The sequence below is a fragment of the Meleagris gallopavo genome, chromosome 2 (assembly GCF_000146605.3).
Source record: "Meleagris gallopavo isolate NT-WF06-2002-E0010 breed Aviagen turkey brand Nicholas breeding stock chromosome 2, Turkey_5.1, whole genome shotgun sequence".
NCBI classification, from domain to species: Eukaryota; Metazoa; Chordata; class Aves; order Galliformes; family Phasianidae; genus Meleagris; species Meleagris gallopavo.
The window spans coordinates 81,359,563-81,378,355 of NC_015012.2; the positions used below are offsets into that span (position 1 = coordinate 81,359,563).

Below are 18,793 nucleotides of genomic sequence, written 5' to 3' on the forward strand. Positions count from 1 at the left end.
AAAAAGAGAGAGAGAGAAGAAAAAGAGGACAATATAAACTAGAAGAAACTATGACTACCATCAAACAAGGAAGACAGAAAGTAATTCAACTGACTAATCAGGAGGAATCAGAAAAGAAGACCAGAGTACCTTTCAGTCTTACATCCAAGTACCAGAGAAGCCCACAGAGGTGAGAAAAATATAGGCATTACAGCCGGAGTCTCCAGCTGCAAGCATTCAGAAGCATGTATTTTTTCTCTCTAAATCCCCACGTGAACAGTTTCTTGATGGGAAATATGTGCGTGCACACACATATTTACACAAAGATATAAGTAAATAACATTTACCTGAGCAGGAGGTACAGCAGCTGCTGGTAAAGGATTAGAGATCATTGGGCCAAAGATATCCAAGTCATCATTCAATGCTGTGGAGGCAGCAGCAGTGCCTCCATTTGCAACTGATGTTTCAGCTGGACCATCTTGAAAAGACAACAGAATTGTATTTAAAAACAAAAACTGGCAGGTGTTTTTATGAGTAATAGATAATTACAAAATAAAGCTGCCCACCACACCACCACCACCCTCGTATTCCATTTCTAACAAAGGATTGTTTCCGTTATTCGAAGTTTCTGTAAAGTGAATTTTAACTTACCTAGGATTCTAGTTAAAGGACTTGATTATCATTTTATTTTTTTTTAATCACCCATACGTGTGTAGATAATTTCAAATATATCTGTAAGAAGCTTCCAACGTACATTTACAGACTAACATACTAGTATATTCCAAATTTAAAACAAAGAATACAGATCACCATTTCTTAACTAAAAGCATCAAGGACTTTCAAAAACAGCTGATTAATATTAAAGAAAAAACAGTCATTTCTTTCTTGTATTAAGCTAAAAGAACTTATTTTCCAGTGTTTGATGAACACTTATTTCCAGAGCAGAGGTTCATCATTAACAGCCATGCACGAACATCCTAGTAACAACACACAAAACATTCATTACTACCACTGAGAAAAGTGTGAGGCATAGACAGATGTGAGGTAAATAAAACATTCTGGAACAGAATAGTGGTCTGACTAGTAAAGATCATGGCTGAGATGCAAAGTTTAATTAAAAGCAAATCGTAAGAATCTTCCAACATTTATTTGAAGTAATACAATTCTACCTCTGAAACAACTGCACATTCCTTACTGTCTGGCAAAGAACAAACACAGAATAACTCCTATTTATTTTTTATTTAAGGAAAAAAGAAGAGTAAATGTATTACTTAGAAGTAAGATCTCCCTTTGCTTCTCTACTTTTCTATTTAAGAACGCAACTAACTGGCAGACTATAGCAAGATCTGTCAGCTTGCATGTAGAATGTTATCATTTTTCATTACTTTGTTCAGTCACATGTAAACTCACTGCAGTTCCAACAGCTGGAGACTGCCCTTCCCGGCAGCCTAGGATACTGACAGGTTGGAACAAAGGAGCCTCACAGCACCACCAGAGACTTCATCAGCCTCGAAATCACCTGACTGAGGAAACCATCACAGAAGATCTGCCAGGACTTTCAGCTGTTAGCTCATACCAGAAGGCACTGCATTCTGAAACGATCAGTGCAAAACATCCCCACTCAAAGATGCCTTCTTATTTTATCCTTCCACCACACTGTGATGGAAAGTGATCCCCACCCCCCCCATCCCCTTTGGCTGCCCTGAATGTAAATATTTATTCTAAAGACACAGGCTGCTACTACTGTAAACTTGGAAAGTTAACACCGAAGTCATGAATGTCAAAACCTGACAATGTGATACATCTCAGAAGTAACCACCATGAGTCTATACCTGTATTCTGTCTTACTGCATAGATACTAACCTATGTGCCTTAGGAGGCACAGCTTTAGTTCCTATAGAAACTGCAGCTCTGAATTGAGTTTGGTATACATAAAACCCCAGAAGGTTTTTACAGCATTTTTTTAATACAGGGAATTAAGAAACAACCAGGTGGAAGGGTGCTGGTCTGCAAGTCTTTAGAGACTTCTTCAGATACACAAAATGATTTTGTAATTTGATTTAGCATCAATCAGAATCACGAGTAGCTTGATATTCACCAACTCTGAAATCCTCTTCCTATCAATGTGAAATGCAGACCAAATTGTGCATGCTAGCAAAGGCATGCAGATCCAGTGACAAAACCCCTTGAAGGCAGGGATACAGACACACGTAGCGTTCACAAGAAATGTAACCTCAGCATGTGTGTTTCTTGCTTCAAATTCCCCAAAGCTTGTGAGGATAATTATACTGTCTGCAAGGACTAAGACAAACCAAGGAACTCCACAAAAGCAAAATGGCCATAGGAACGGCTTCAAATTATTAGATCTCATGTGCTAAAAGTAAACAATGAACTGAACAATGACAGAATTTGTCTAGCTCTGCTCAGCACTGGTGCAGCCTCACCTCAAGCACCATGTGCAGTGTTGGGCACCACAATATATAAGAATGTCATAAATCTGTTAAAGAGTGTTCAAAGGAGGGTTACAAAGATGGTGAAGGTTCTAGAGGGCAAGGTGGATGAGGAGTGGTTGAGGTCCCTGAGTTTGCTCAGCCCACAGCAGAGGAGCTGAGGGGAGGCCTGATGGTGGCTGCAGCTCCACACAGGGAGCAGAGGGGCAGCGCTGAGCTCTGCTCTGTGTGACAGCGACAGGGCCTGAAGGAACAGCATGGAGCTGTGCCAGGGGAGGGGTGGGAGGGGGTTAGCAAAACATTCTTCACCAGATGGCTGTGGGCATGGCACAGGGTGTCCAGGGCAGTGGGCACGGCCCGAGCTGCTGGAGTTCACCTAGTGTTTGGACAGTACTCTCAGACACAGGGTTTGAACTGAAGTTGGACTCAGTGATCCTTATGGGCACCTTCTAACTGGGGATATTCTGTGATTCTATGATTTAAAAAGCCACATCAGTCAATTTAATTCCTATGTCAGCATTTGACTTTTCTGGGAGATTTTCAACAGCACTGAAGAACAAGGTCATGTACGATTATGGCATATCTGTTTATACCTTAGCTATGAAGGTCTCCTCCTTCTCCTATTTCTGTTCTGATGACTTGAAGCCAGTGGACACTGTAAGTATAATCTGATCCATCATTCTGCCCACAACAGTGCTTTAAGATGCATGCAAATAAGTGTATTGTCAAGCAAGTAATGAGCTTCTAGTAGTTCAAAGTACTCTATTCAGTTGAGGTCATTCTGCAGGCAGGCAGTTCCAAAAACATCTCCCAAAAGGTTGGCTGCTTCAGATAAATTTAGGAATGAATAGTGCATAATTTTCATGCAAATGGATTGTCTGGAATTAATAATTTAATGTTTTCATTTTCTCAGGGAGTCATATGGATTAGAAAAAGTCTTATATTCCAAAGTGGTTCAGTTTCCCTCAATCTAAAAATGTTTATCATCTAAGACTTTAAATATACACGTAATAATTTAGTAAAAAAAGCATTTCACATATGTAAAACATTCACGGTAGAACACAATTGTTATAACAGAATGGTATTTTTCAAGCAGTTAATATGCTGGTTATAAATCAATATTATGAAACCCGGGTTTTTGCTAGATCAGTCCAAAGCTGTTTTAACAGCTATACGTATTCTCTAAGAATAACACTTGATAATGTACATGTTTTCAACCTTTTACTAAAGTTTACACTAAAAATCAGTATTTCTGCCTGCATCACTGCAGAAATGAGACATTCTGAATGACTCCTTACAATCGTTTTAGCTATGCATAAGTAATATTAATAAGAGATCCTGTCTTACTCCTTTCTCAAAAATGCAACAGTTGGAACATTAAGCAAATCCTGAAGCATTTTTTTTTCCACCATGAAACTGGAAGATTCCAGAACAAGATAAATTTCAGAATGTACAAAAAAACCCCTGTTTTCAATCTTGTTTATCACTTGTAGAAATATTAGTATAGTTATAAAAATATAAGTATACAGGCATACACAAACTTGTGTTTCAGAGTAATCGTTTATACATTTACAGAGATCATGGATATTCGCAACTATAGTGTACCAAGGCACTGATTAGAATGTATTTCCTCTTTTCTCTCCTAACTTTAAAATATTTCTTTAGTCTATGAAAGATGCTCCAGATGAGTTCTGAATTCTAATCTAAAAATGTTACTTTTCATTCAACTTTTACTATCTACCAATAAAAACTGATGACAAGAGAGAGAAGGAAACATGCCTGCAGTCTTTCTGGGAATTAGTCAAAACCAGATCAAGTTATACATGTATTTTGAGAAATGTATAGCTTTAACCAACATATGTGTTAGGGAGATGATCACAGAGTTACTCTGAAACTATTTCTAATGAACAGTACTACCATCGCCTTTGTAGAGAATACACCAGTAGCTAAGGATGAAGGACAAGATGCGGCAGAACCTCTGCAACAGGGGCATATCACAGGCAGAAGTGGCACACTAAGGTGGAGAAGGTCATGAGGAAAGTCTTCAGGTGCTGGTTTTTGTTGTTCTTCTTATCTCCAGAAGTCCTAAACCCTTACTTTTTACCCTTACAACGATATGACAGGTAAATATGCAACTTCTATCTGCCATACTATGCAACAGCAGATATTGCTTATGCTTTCACAACAGGAAGCCCTGTTTAAATTTGTTAGCAGAAACAAAAGCTATTTACCAGGATATACGTAGTAAGTAAAGGGTTCTAGTGATGTTTACCATTATAGCTTTTCTATAGTGTATATTTTATTTATTCCTGACAATCCAATTTCTAATTCAGTGTTTCTTTTTGTTATGAACACTTTAATACACAGCACTAATACGTGGTACATTTCTCTGCACTAGTGGTGAGTGACCAATATAAGAGATGTAAAGGCATAGCAAGAAAGAGAAGCAGTAAGAAAGACCTATTCCTTGCATTCCGTTTCTGAAACTAATTGTAAAGGAGCAAACTATTTACAAGACTTAGCATCTAAGCTGTGTTTTTATACACATGACAGTCACACTAAAACTTGCAGTAGAAGAGATATTTTGAATATGTATCTGATTATTTACTGCACCAAATTACTAAAAAGACAGAACTAAGAAAAAACAGTTGAACATTTTAAACAAAATCTGTGACAAAGATACAAACAAGAATCCAAATGATGGAATAATTATTTATTGCATTTCTAAAATGTTACTTACTGTCAAAATCTTTGTAGAACTAGTCATTGGAAGGTCTTTTCTGTATAAAAATTCTCAAAATAAAATCTGGGGAACCAGAAAGCTAGCAAGCCTACATGCACCACGTGGTTGTGTATATTTTCATTTGGGGTGGATACACTGTATACCTACCTAGGCACAATCTTAATATATCAGCAATACTATATAATTCCTACTATCCTACATAAGTACATTTTCTTTTTTACAAATGTTTTTTAAAGCTATCTTTCCTTCATCAGTCCGACATAAGTGGAATCACATTACTTGTAAGAGAAGCTGCTGAGCAGCACAGAGGATTAGCAGGATTAACACTGCCGAGATTGAGAGAGCCTTGACAATGACTTAAATGCTGAAGAACTTTGGTTCACATGCTGTGACTTTCAAACAGAAAAAAGTTTCTTATAATACCCCTATTAAAAATTAATGTTATAAAATCCTATGTTACCAATTTTTGCATTAACATCCTCACAATCTCAGCAGTGCACTCTTTCAGAGTGGGGAAGATCCAACTAATTGTGGAGATCATTAAAAAACAGTGGTGTCAGTTTTAGCCTACAGAAATAAGCTGTGATTTCTCATAGCTTGGGAAGTGAGGGAAAAAATTTGGGGCCTCACAGTATGAACATTAAGTAACACCACTGTTTGTGGAGAACAAAAGAATATTTAGCTTGTGCATGTGTGTTTCACTAATTTCTGTATCTGTGGATTATTGAACTAAAAGGTACTCTGAAACAAAAGTCAAAAAGCACAAATGTCTGCATAGCTTGACCATCAAAAAAATGAATTTCCAAACACTACCTCAAGTAACAACCACTCTGAAAAGGAACCCAAAGGGTCTATATGAATCAATTTTCAAAGGCTCAGCAGAAACTCTAACATGGCAGCATAGTCACCAATGACATCATGCCTCTTCTACTATTACAAGTTTTCAAGATGCAATTTGTTAAACATACTATTTTGAGGATGTTGCATTTAGTAGAGAAAAATAAAAAACAATTTATTTTCAGAAAATTATTGAGTCCAGTTATAAGTGCTACTTGTTTTCTAAGGGTGAGTCTTGTTTCACAGTTCGTTTACCTTCTGATGAGGTCAATATTAAAACCCAGCAGAGACACATACACCCAAAACGTTAACTTCATACCCCAAAAAAGTTAACTTCTTACTCAAAGCTAGCACAGATGTATTCTAAAGAAAACAAGAGGCTGGGCTGTTTAAAAAGCCAGAATTCTCCCAGCATGAATTGCAATCCATTACAATTATCTAATTTGCTATTACAAATGACTCTGATCCACCCTCGTAAAAACTACCGTTGTTCTCAATTTGCAGAAATGAAGTCCTGAGAATGAATTATTGTCATTAGAAATATGTCCACTCAGTAAGAAGAATGAGCCATACCATCATATCCATTCTAAAATTGTTTGATATGGCATATATACAGCATTGAAGAGATCTTTCTTTTAATACTATCTGAATCAACAAAGTAATAACAAGCAGCCTACTGTGAGAATTAATTACAAGATAACTCCAAATGAATTATGCAGGTCTGCTCTCATTAATCCATCTCGTTTGCAGCTCAGTGGATTCCAAGTGATGCTAGCTCATTACACTGCCTTTCAGTTTATTTGAAGTTCTTAACACTCCCTCCTCTAACATCATTTTTTGCTACAATTATAAACTTTGCCCTTTGTATATCCCACCATATTTATTTACACTGAAGAACCACTAAAGAAATGCTGAACACAATTATAATACTCTTTCTATTGTACATTATGTTTTGACATAATCCAAGTTCATTATCGTACCATAAAATGGTATTACCAAGATTTTTTTCAAACCATAACTAACAAACTACAGAAGTCTGACAATTTCAGAACCACATACTGATTAAGTTTGAATTCTTAATTAGGATGTCGGTCTGGTAAAGGAAAATAAAAAAAGAACTGGTCATCCATGAAGCTTGAGTTACTTTTGTTCTTAACAGGTTCATTCTATATCCATGATCTAACTTTTCCTGTTAATTAAGTTTTGCTTGCCTATGGTGACATACTACTTGATATGAGATATGGACTGCAACACAAACACAGTCGGTACAAAAACAGTATTTTACAGCCATTCTGCATACAGAGGAAAAATAAATTGCATTCTGACTGACAGCATGAATTCTAAAACAGGGACAAGAGTATTTGCCTTGCTGCAACATTATTATCTTAAAATGAAAACAAAACAAATCATTTTCATACAAATTCCAACTGGTACTACAGGCTAAAAAAGTACATTCAAAAGACTTATCTGCCTCCTTCAATGAACTGTCAATACTATGGCAAAATCTAGAATAACCAGTGTATCAGTAAGCATTCTAATATCTACTCCCAATATGTAGAGAAACTTCGTAACATTACACAATAAAAGAGATTAAAAATAGTTATTGCAACATTTTGTTTTCCCATCTTCTGTTTCTATCCAATGGGCAAAACACTTGCAGATTATACAAACATAACCTTCAACAAACAAAGAAAAAGTATAAAAACACTACTGTATGGGCTGATGGTGCAAATGAAATGATTAGAGTCCAAAACAGTTTATTTACACAACAAATAGATGGCTACCTGCCAGAGAAGAAAACAAAATGTGCAGAAGGTAAAACTGAATGACTGCCACAGTCAATTCACAAGACTGCAATATTCAATGTTTACATTTTACAAGATATTGGTTAGCTATAGTCAGACACTTCATTGTTCTTTTAACTAAAATAGAGATTTTATCATATAAGGCATTTTAGAGAAATACAATTCAGATTACCTCCGCATTTCAACTAAAAAATATGCCAGTACCATAAACATTGAAATATCACAATCCACAAGCCCTTTGAAGATCACTTTGATAACTTCCCCTTCCCACAGGAGCTCATTACTCTCCCTAGCAAAACGCAAGTATTGATATACACAGATCCCCATGGCATTTTCCTTTGTAATTTTAAATTCATAGACTCAGTGTCATGGTTTTCAAATTCAGCTAACAATGTCAGTAAGCACAGAGAAAATGAAAACATATTTATTAAAATTTAAAATGATGTGTACACGTTCCATAGAAAAAACAGGTAATTATTGCTTACCAAGCCCTAAGAGGTCAATAGTGGGTTCTGATGACTTTTTTGGACTTCCTTTGGCTTCTAATTGCTGATCCTCTTTCTTCTGTGGCTTTAGAGGGAAAAAAAAAAATCACAGTTAACTTTTCTGAAAAGGATATGATGCTTAAAAAATTCCCATTACAGATGCTAAGCCAATACCAAAACTAAAAGCTCTTTTCTGTATTTGCTTATTGTAATGAATTTGATTTGTAACAAGACAAATTGCAGTTGTGATCATAAAGGATGAGGCATATTACTGAAAAACATAATCCTTATTCCTTTGCTGATATGTAATCTATTTTTAAATAAGAGTTGCCAAATAAATTAGAAAAATAAAAGTTGAAATCTTATACTGAGCTTACCATGCACTAGGCAGAAATCTGTCTGTAATCTGACTGACTAGCTTCAGCCTCCAAACTATACCGTTCTGCAGCATTAAGAAGGTTCAGGTTTTCAAAAGCTTGCATTAAAAAATGAGCAGCAGACTAGTGACACTATTTACCCCTCCTGAATACAGTATCAGACTTTGTGGATGCTAAGCACAGGACATAATCTGGTTTTTTTGGTCTTTCTTTCTAAGCCTGAAGGCAAGTGGCATTGACATGAAATCTGATTATGAAAATGACTTCATAAATCTATTTATAGTTCATGCCATACCAATATCTGGCTGGTCATCCTAACTCACCTGAGTTTTAAAATAAACTGGTTTACAGCATTGACAGGGCAAACATATTCTCTTGTGCACACACACAAGACATGCATGTCTGACATGCATTTACTTCACAAAATCAGACAGGTAAAGTGGAGTGGTCGACCAGTGAGCACAGCAATTAAGTAGAAGTGACGACTGAGTGATGGTAGAAGAGCACTGTCAGGCTGGGCACTGGGCTGAGACCAAGAGAACCCACTTTACTCCCACCATTATCATTCCTATAGCCTGGCTTTCACAGTCCCTGAGGTTGCTCTGGTCACTAAATCTTAGTATTAAGAGAATTTTACAGTTATGTAACATACTTCAGTGTGTGGGTATGAAGTTATTTAGTAGTCCCTTGCTTTCTTCTATTGCAAACTCAGGATAGAGTCATGAGCTTGGTGTTTGTGAAAGCACTGATAAAACTCGAGAGTACTCAAAGATGGCTCTAGTGAACAGCCTAATTTACAAACACCCCTCTGAGATGAAAAAGCACCCATGATATCCGCTGGGAAGCATCTGCAATGAAAGAAACTCCATTTCTGCAGTGATGGGGAATGGGAACCTGAACACTCAAACTCATCTTTGTTCATCTTTTAGAGACATATTTCCTGACTGTTGACTCTATGCACTTTGCTCAAGAATAAATGGGAAGCTGCTGCTGGAAAAATATTCCATGGCTTCTCCAATTCTAGAGTGTCTTACAAGTACCGTGTTTGAACACATTATTTGAAGAATAGCAAACATTTTGAACGCTTCTCAATACTGCAGATAAATATTTTTGGCTGTGAGAAAAAAGAGTATTTCTGAAAGAAAACTTATGCACATCAGTGATTTTTAAGAACTGATCTTTCAGAAACAAGTATTTCTACAGCTGAGTATATGTCTGAAAAGATACCACAGAACTTAAATTACTGTCACAAACATTAATCAGATTTTACAAAAAATATTTCAGAACAGAGTTTATGATGGAAAGTTGTTCACTTGGTTCTCCTCCAACACCGTACAGAATACCATGGATCACTGAGGATGTAAAAAAACCCGTTTCTGACTTTTTGCCTGAATTCATAAGACTGATTTTTTTCTTTGAACAGTTTAACATTTGAGTATAGAACTTAGCTTCTTTAAACTGAAAAGCAAAACTGTTAGAATTACACTAAATGTGCAAGTTCTCATTACTTCAGATTAGGTTTATGTTAACTATCTGAATGCGTAAGTTTGTAATAAATTAAAGCTTAACAGGGTTGGTTTAGAGGGCAAACTTCTCACAGAAAACAAATCAGCTTTGCATACATTAGTAAATCTGAACAGATGGCATTCAAATAGCAGTTTCTTTTGTTTAGTACTTATTATTGTAGCAAAATACTCTTTTAATAAATCTAAATATAAAAAATACAGTACTAATCACATACTTGAGTCTTCTGCTTTGTTAAATGAACTTTGTCAATAATCATTAATTGCCTATTTAAAGTCTGATAAGACAACGAAGGTACAATGTATAGAAATTATGTAAGATTCTCTTAGGCACCTTTTCCCAATATTGTTCTATTTCTTGATCGGCAATTTCTTTCTTTTTTTACTCCCTCATCAATATCTAAAGTATAGGTTTTCAGATTACTTCATAGCTAGCTACACTAAGAGACTGCTAAATTATTTTCATGCTTGTTAATACTGCAAAAATTTATTGGTATTTCTTTGAGGGAGATTCTCAAAGCATTATTCAGTTTCTCCTTTATATATAGCTAGTTTTCACCAAGACTAACCTTCAGTCTGAAGAAAAAACCCACCCCTATCCATCAACTTACATTTTATCAATACTCATTAGCAATACTCAGCAGCAATCTAGAATAATAAAAACATTTCATCTGAACATTCTCCTATTCTTAATTTTAGCAGCAATGCTACATTGCTTCCTCCTCTTCCCGCTCTCCATTCCCTGACCACAACAAACGCCAGCTGCTGGAGTTTACTATTCTCCTGTTTGAGAGTTTTTCTTTAAATAAAACGTACCTTAATTTTTGGTTTGGAGGATGAGATGTTGCATGCCATAAATGTTCTTGTGCAAATTCAGAAGACATTTAGTTTGGTGCATAACATCTACCATGACTGGAAAAGGACCTATCTGAAATAACCTATGCTTAGGCATAAATTAAGCAAAGATGGCACTGCTGGGCAGAAAGGGAAAAAAGAAACCTGCATTCACACAATTACACTTAAGAATACCTAAATAAAATGCTCTTTGATGTGCTATTTTCTGAGACAATTCTCTCTTTGCCCCCCCCTCTCCCCCCTCCCGGATTTTGGGCTGCCTGACTGCACTGTGGTCCACCTAAAGAAGGTACAATGAAAAGCAATACCTTACTAATGGTATCTTTCTATTGGAGAGATAATGGCTTATTTCTGGGGCTGGAGCAGAAGACCTGCATAGGTCCCTTCCAACCTATATAATTCTGGCACAGATAGGCATTGAAATTTCCAGAAAAGAACAATCACATCAGAGCCATTTGAAAATTTTATTCCAAATCCTCAAGGGAAATGTGATGTTTAATTTCTGTTTAGTAGCTTTGTTCCAACAGGACTCACACATGACTAAGCTTTACGTAGAGTGCTCTTCAGAGATGTTAAAGCTAAATACTGCGCACAGTGAGCACAGAAGCATGCAATGGGTAAAAAAAACCAACAACCTACATAACAAGGCAGTGACATTTTGTTAACTTACTGTTTAATTCAGTACTTTATCTAAAAATTACTATATTTTGCAGCAGTGTAACGTACTATGACAAAAATCTGCTTGTGATTTCTGCTGCACTGAGATTCCTTTTTGTTTCTGTCCTAAGAAAAACGGAACCTGTTTTAGAGAGGGCTAGAATAATCCCACTGAAGTTATCACTTCTTCAGCTAGGTACTGCATCCCTTTATACAGCTCTTCAGATTGGCAAATCTTGGAAGTTCCTGTAAGTATTTTCAATAACAAAACAAACCTCTTAAGCAGAAAAGCAGGAAAATAATTTCACATTACCAAGCCCTAGAATGGATATAATCATTCTGTGCGATTGCACAGATTATACCTAATTGAAAGACAGTAACTTTTAATTGCTTTTTCCCCACCAATGCTATCCTTTTAACCTTTCACTTAAGGATTTCTCCTGAGCCTGGAGAAGGGGAAGCTCAGGAGGAGCTCATCTGTGTCCATAAATACCTGAAGGAAGGGTACGGAGGACAGAGTCAGACTCTGTGCAGTGATGCCCAGTGCAAAACCAGGAGGCAGTGAGCACAAACTGGAGCACAGGAGGTTCCCTCTGAACAGCAGGTGGAATTCTGTGTTGTGTGGGTGATGGAGTACTGGCATGGGTTGCCTAGAGAGGCTGTGAAGTCTCCCAGCTTGGAGACAGTGAAAACTATCTGGAGTGACTCTTGAACCAGCAAGATGACCTCTAGAGATCCCTTTCGACCTCAACCATTCTGTGATTCTGCCAAATGATACAGCACACAGAAATTGTTAGCTACAGCATTCACTCATCAGATATTTTCAGTAAGGCTGAAGAACTTTCATACTTTCAGGTACACTAATAACATTTTAACTTTTCAGTGGAAGGGACTGAAGCAGTCTTCTATGGAAGACTGTAGGCAATGCAGCTCCAGCACCAAACACTGAGTAATTTTTAAGGCGCTCATCTATCTTGACTGGTGTAACATCAAATGCATGGAAATCACTGTTAAGAATTGGTTTATAGCCTATTCTTGAAGCTCTGAGAGATAATTTTAGTAACAGTTCTTATGATTGCTTCAGAAGTAAAAGCATCTATTGCAGAAATATTATGTGATGTTCATATTCCATATGTTAAAGAAAACTGGGAAAAAACAAAGGTCCTACTGCAGCAGAGGCTACAATTATGGGCATCCCTAGAGGCATGCCAGTGTGTATGGGATGACATGGAAAAGCACATACTTAACAGGAGCTGAATAACAATGGACTAAGAGTAGCTTTTTTTTCCTCCATTGTCTAAATAGAAGAGTAGCATAGGGAAATTCTAAGAAGAATATGTGTGTTATGTGAAACTAATACAAATTCTACTCCTTCATGAAATATCCGAATAGAAAGCAGACTAATTGCCAGAACCTTAGATAATCACAAGAGCCATAGAGTCTGCATTTTATTAAAGTAAGACAAACAAACTTGTGTAATTAAAATTGATAAAGTTGCTGTCATGGAAACAATTCCCTCTTTAACTTTTGCTCTGGTTCTATTTTCTATTTACTATCCAGTGATATCTCACTGAATCCTAATTTTATACCCCATTGAAGCTCCACAATACAATAAAACATACTGTGACAACATAACACTAAAACCTTATCCATAAGAAGTACTTAGATAATAAGATATATTATAGTATTTAAAGAGAAGACATTTAAAAGTAGGAACTTCTCCTAACTTTACCTCTAACAAATGAAATGAACAGGTCAAAGTATCTTCTACAGGCAGGAAGAAACACCTCTTTCCTAGTTACATGAAATGGAAATACAGAAATGATTATATGAATTTTAATTTCCTCACACCTTTACTGGAAGTTAATTGTCTTGAATTCAGCAGACTGAGCATTAAATGCTGGCAATCTGCACATACCTGTACACTGCAACTTGGTCAATGTTAACATTTTGTGCTAAGAAGCCATCCAAACAGAATTCTTGCCCTACCTGCTGTAAAAAGCAATCAACTGTGGATAAAATCAGGCCATCTGTAATATATTACACTCTTTACATAAAACTATTTAAGCAGGCTTATGTACTTGCTTAATGTAATTTTTCTAAAGACCCACACTGAGTTTATTTTTTCATTATGATGAGTGCACTCACCAGTCTGCTTCTAATCCATAGAGATACTAGGTATTACATAGTCAAAACCACTTACTGATCTTGTTCATTTCCCAACATTTCAAGGTTAAGATAATTTTTAAAATTTGAATATAAGGCAAAGATTTGGCTTTTATTTCGTTCAAATTCTGACTACATTCTTCCAGGATTAAAATAGCATAATTCTAGCAAATCAACTTCTCTGTTTTCATAGGATCAGAAAGTTTACCGTTGTGTCATGAAAGACTAACATTCAACAAGCTACATTTAACGTTGCACTGCTGTTTTCTTTCCTGTTCTTGTTTCTTTACTCACTGTGTGAGATAATAAAAGTGATCTGAGATTTAATTTGAAAAACAGGATTTGTAAGAATACTAGTTTAGACCAGCCAAAAATAAAAATTTTATTTGTCCCTACTAGGTCTCAACTTAAAAAAAAAAAAAAAAAAAACAACCCACGTTCAATATTACCTTTTATTGAACTCTCACAATTAATTGCTCTAGATATAACACCATTCTGGTTCAATCTAATTTATGTGAAACACTTCTTAAATCAGTTAAAACCAAATAAATCAGCAAGTAACAATCTTAATTACTCTATTTACACATCAAGGTGTATGGTTGATTTTATAGATTTGTTTCTCCCTCACATGTTCATCTAAAGCAAATCTCCTAGAAAATAAGAATGCGTCTTTGACAAGGACAAGAAAACTGAATTACAGAATACTCAGAGCAGGAAGGGACCTCTGAAGGCCATCTAGTCCAACTCCCCTGCAATGAACAGGGAACATCCACAGCTAGATCAGGTTGCCCAGGGCCTGATCCAGCCTCATCCTGAAAGCCTCAGGGGTGGGGCATCAACTACATCTCTCTGGGCAACCTGTTCCAGTGCCTCACCACCCACGCCATAAAAGACTGTTTCATTATATCCAACCTAAACCTACCATCTTTAACCTTGAAACTATTTCCCCTTGTTCTATCACAACAGACCCTGCTAAAGAGTCTGTCCCCTTCTTTCCTGTAGCTCTCCCTTTTAGATACTCAAACGTTTCTTTGAGGTCATCATGGAGTGTTCTCCTCTCCAGGCTGAACAGCCCCAGCTCTCTCAGCCTGTCCTTGCAGAAGAGGCACTCCATTCCATGGATCATTCTTCTGGCCCTCCCCTGAACGCATTCCAACAGGTCCATGTCTCTCCTCTATTGAAGACTCAACATCTGGATGCAGTTCTCCAGGTGAGGTCTCACCAGCACAGAGCAGAGGGGCAGGATCACCTACTGGCCATGTTTCTTTTGATGCAGTCCAGGATTCAAATGGTTTTCTGGGCTACAAGGGCACATTGCTGGCTCATGTCCAGCTTCTCATCCACCAGTACCGCCAGGCCTTTTTTTTGGCAGGGCTGTGCTCAATCCTTTCATCCCCCATCTCGTACTAGTACAGGATGTTGCCATGACCAAGGTGCAAGGCCTTGCATTGGATTTGTTGGACCTCATGAGTTTCACCAACCTTTTTTCCCCCATTTTGCTCATCCAGCCATTAGGCTTGGAGTGGGTGAGATGCTAAGAGGGGATACAGATGGGACAGCTTACTGAAATGATCATATGATATCCTGTTTTTGAATTTCACCCCATCAGCACAGGTAATAATTACCTAATATTCCCTGTCTCTATCATGCTACAGATTTTGCCAAGCAGATACAAGGAGCAATTCTGGTCATGTAAATCATCTGCTTCTGGAACTCATCCTACAAGTCATAGTGAATTCTCACGTTCTGTTCTCCCATTGAAGCTCAACATACGTAAAAGCCTTAAATCCCTGAATCACAGCATTACAGTTTTGCAGCAGACTAATCCAGAAATCCACTCCTACTCCCTGGAATGGGTAGCCATGCTTTCTTCCAGAGTTTTACAAAGCAAGTCTGCAACGCCTGAAGCAGAAGCTGCATGCTGTAGAGAGTCCAGTGTCCCAGTCAGGCATTTCATCAGATTTTGTTCAGCCAGCTATTTTTGAAGATAACTGCTGAATGAATAATTCATTGTCTCATCAGAGAAAAGGGAAATAATGAAAGCATTGCCAAGTCTATCCTCTTCCTTCCTCTGCACAAAGATTACGGAACAGTGCCTATGATGTTGGATGCACTTATCTCATGGGCAAAACAAGAAGGAAGGTCAAGGCCACCATAACTGACAGTCACACATCTATTAAATTCACATGCTTAAGAGAATACTATGAGGTCTGTTGCTGATGTTATCCATGCCACCAGCTTGTGCTTCCCTGACTCTCAGCACTGTGCCCACGCACACTTGGTTACAAGATGCAGAAGACAAGTAAAAGAATGGGAAATGGCAAGCCAGATATACAGACAATGTGAGGTCCTCCAATATTAGTTAAATGAAAAAAAAAAAAAAACAAACCCTTAATATTCAGATGTAGCAGCAATTCCATAATCTCCAGTTATACTCATTTTCTCCTTTTTAATCATTACTGTAATAACACAGGAAATTAATCCAAGCTCGTGAAGTGATTTAAGAACGCTACCCATACCCTGCAATCCTTTCAGAACATTTTTAAATATGACCATGCACTCCAGAGCTTAGGGGCCAGTCTGAGCTCTGCATTTATGAGACACTTGTTTGTACCTTCCTGTAGGGAAACTACTGAATCACGGCCTGAACCTCTGATTGATAACCTGAGGCGAGCAATGAGTTAGCCACGGGAGCACAGGTGTAGGCAATTCACCTGTGCTGCAGGAAGGGGTGGAGCCTGGCTTCACCTCTCCTAGACCCATTTAAGAGCTGATCACGAGTAGGGAAGGATCTCTTCTGAAGATCCATTCCACTGGAGTTTCCCATGTGAGCCCAGGTTATGAGTGAGTGTACCTATCATTTCTGTTTCCTGCTTTGGTGTAATAACATCATAGCCAAGCTCTCTGTAATACCTTAACATCTGTATATTTGTTAATTGCACACTGCTATACCATAACATCGGTACAGTCATTAATTGTACACTTCCTATCTACCAGATAACCCTCCTCTGACAGAGGCAGCTGGGGACATTTTGCCCAGGAAATGACAATGATGAAACTTGTTTCATCTAAGGGTAGATTTAGAAGTATCAGCATACAGAGAACATGCTGAGGTTATTTTTCATTACAAATGAGTGACTCTGGGACAAAAGAATAATGCTAGCTAATTCAACTGCCAATTTTCTGCTTCTCTAATGTTATGCCAATTATCTATGTATGTACAAGGTATGGGTTTAACAGTTCTAGAAGGCAAAGGATAACCAACAGAAATGCAAAACAAAATACTTAAAAAGTGGAACTTCTGCAATTCACTACCATAAGATGTTCGTGCAAATGATTTAGGAGATTTCAGCAACAGCATTTAAGATTAACATTGGGGTTGGAGTAGATCTCTTAAGGTCCCTTTCAACCCATGCAATTCTGAGATTCTGTTTAGCATATTCTTTTTGCATTAGCTGTGAATTAGTAGGAGGAGTAGCATACATGGTTCAAGACATAAGTCACACGACTAGTAGCTCTCAAGTAGAAAGTTTCAAAAAGGAGCATTTGTAAATTATTATCATGAATACCTCTCCTGCTCTGAAGCAATCAATCAATGTCAAAGATCTGTTCCATCACCTGTCCAATCCAACTATCTGCTCCTATTTTCATACTGAAATACACAGAAAAAATGCCTCTCTGAACATTTTCCTCAATTTCATACTTCAATGAAAAATTCACATGAATCTATAATTTAGTCTGTTTCATACACATCAGATCTACTCAAGCATTTATTCCTTTACCCTACCATAGCTTTATGAAAACTAGAAGATCCATCAAATAATGTAGTGAAAATCATTCCTAACCTACTTAAAAGCAATTTCCAGTTTACTCACTAGAGCTTACAGATGCTTCTGTGCTTACTGAAGTCCTTCTCTGCTCTTTATTAGGTAGGGACTTCATGCGTTGTGCATAAAGTAATTGAATTCCTTCCCTCTTCATTACCTGCTTGCAATATAACTTTTGAGGGCAGCATAAACAGTGGAGAATTCCCATATGAGAAATTAATGTTAGTCATTTACTATAAGATTGCAGTAGGTCTATAGATATGATTTTTCCTGACAGCTTAAATACTTTTACTACACAAGTTAGTTTAGCCAGTATCTATTTAAAGCATTATTCACAGGTGTTATGGAATTTTTAAAGAACATTTTACAGCTCTAGGACCTGACAGGTAAATAAATTAAAACTAATTCTTCTATAGTATTATGTTTGATTCAAGTTAAAGAAAATGTGTTGTTCTGCTTACCTTCCTGTAAGATATTAGTACTTTTCTCAAGCTTTTAACTAAGTGTAAAGAAATTCAGTAATCAGATTGATTCTTTAAAACTCAGGATACTTTCAGCAAACGATGAATTTCACCTAAATTGCAAGAGCCAGAAAAGTAGCATACTGCATCGAACCACAAGATACCCAACAGCGATATCGCTACGAGGCTGTACTGACTACAGTATCTCAGCATGCAAAATCTGATGCATTTCTAATCGAGACAAAAAACACTGCACGTCAACAAAAAAAAGCTGCAACTCTTACTGAAACTAGAATTGCCTCAAACAAACAGCTCACTTCAGGGAGAAAATTTAAATTTGTAATTTGTTATTTAAGAGCCTACTGCAATTATTCTAATTAGTCACTCTGACACTGAACTGCTCACACTGATGTACATAAATTAAATTAGGCCATTAAACCAAACAAACCAACAATACAGGATCTTTTTTTTTTTTCATAGGTATCTGTATACAAACGCCATCTAGTTCAAACGTTTCTAAAGGAAAACATTTTTTAAGTTATCCTCAGTCTAAACTTTCATTCTAAATACCAAAGTATTTGGATTTCATTAAATGTTCACAGTTAAGGCAAACCACTTGCTCTGGCTT

The 18,793-nt window shown here is 37.0% G+C and overlaps 1 protein-coding gene across 1 annotated transcript in view; it reads right to left on the reverse strand.

Moving 5' to 3' along the window:
- The window catches only part of SMAP1 (small ArfGAP 1), a 92,997-nt gene that overhangs the window by 13,413 nt on the left and 60,791 nt on the right, over positions 1-18,793 (reverse strand). Inside the window, exons 7-8 of the mRNA XM_019613173.2 lie at positions 8,300-8,384; positions 327-457 (exon numbers count right to left, since the gene is read on the reverse strand). Of these exons, the coding sequence (XP_019468718.1) occupies positions 327-457; positions 8,300-8,384 (216 nt within the window). The remainder of the gene's footprint in view (positions 1-326; positions 458-8,299; positions 8,385-18,793) is intronic.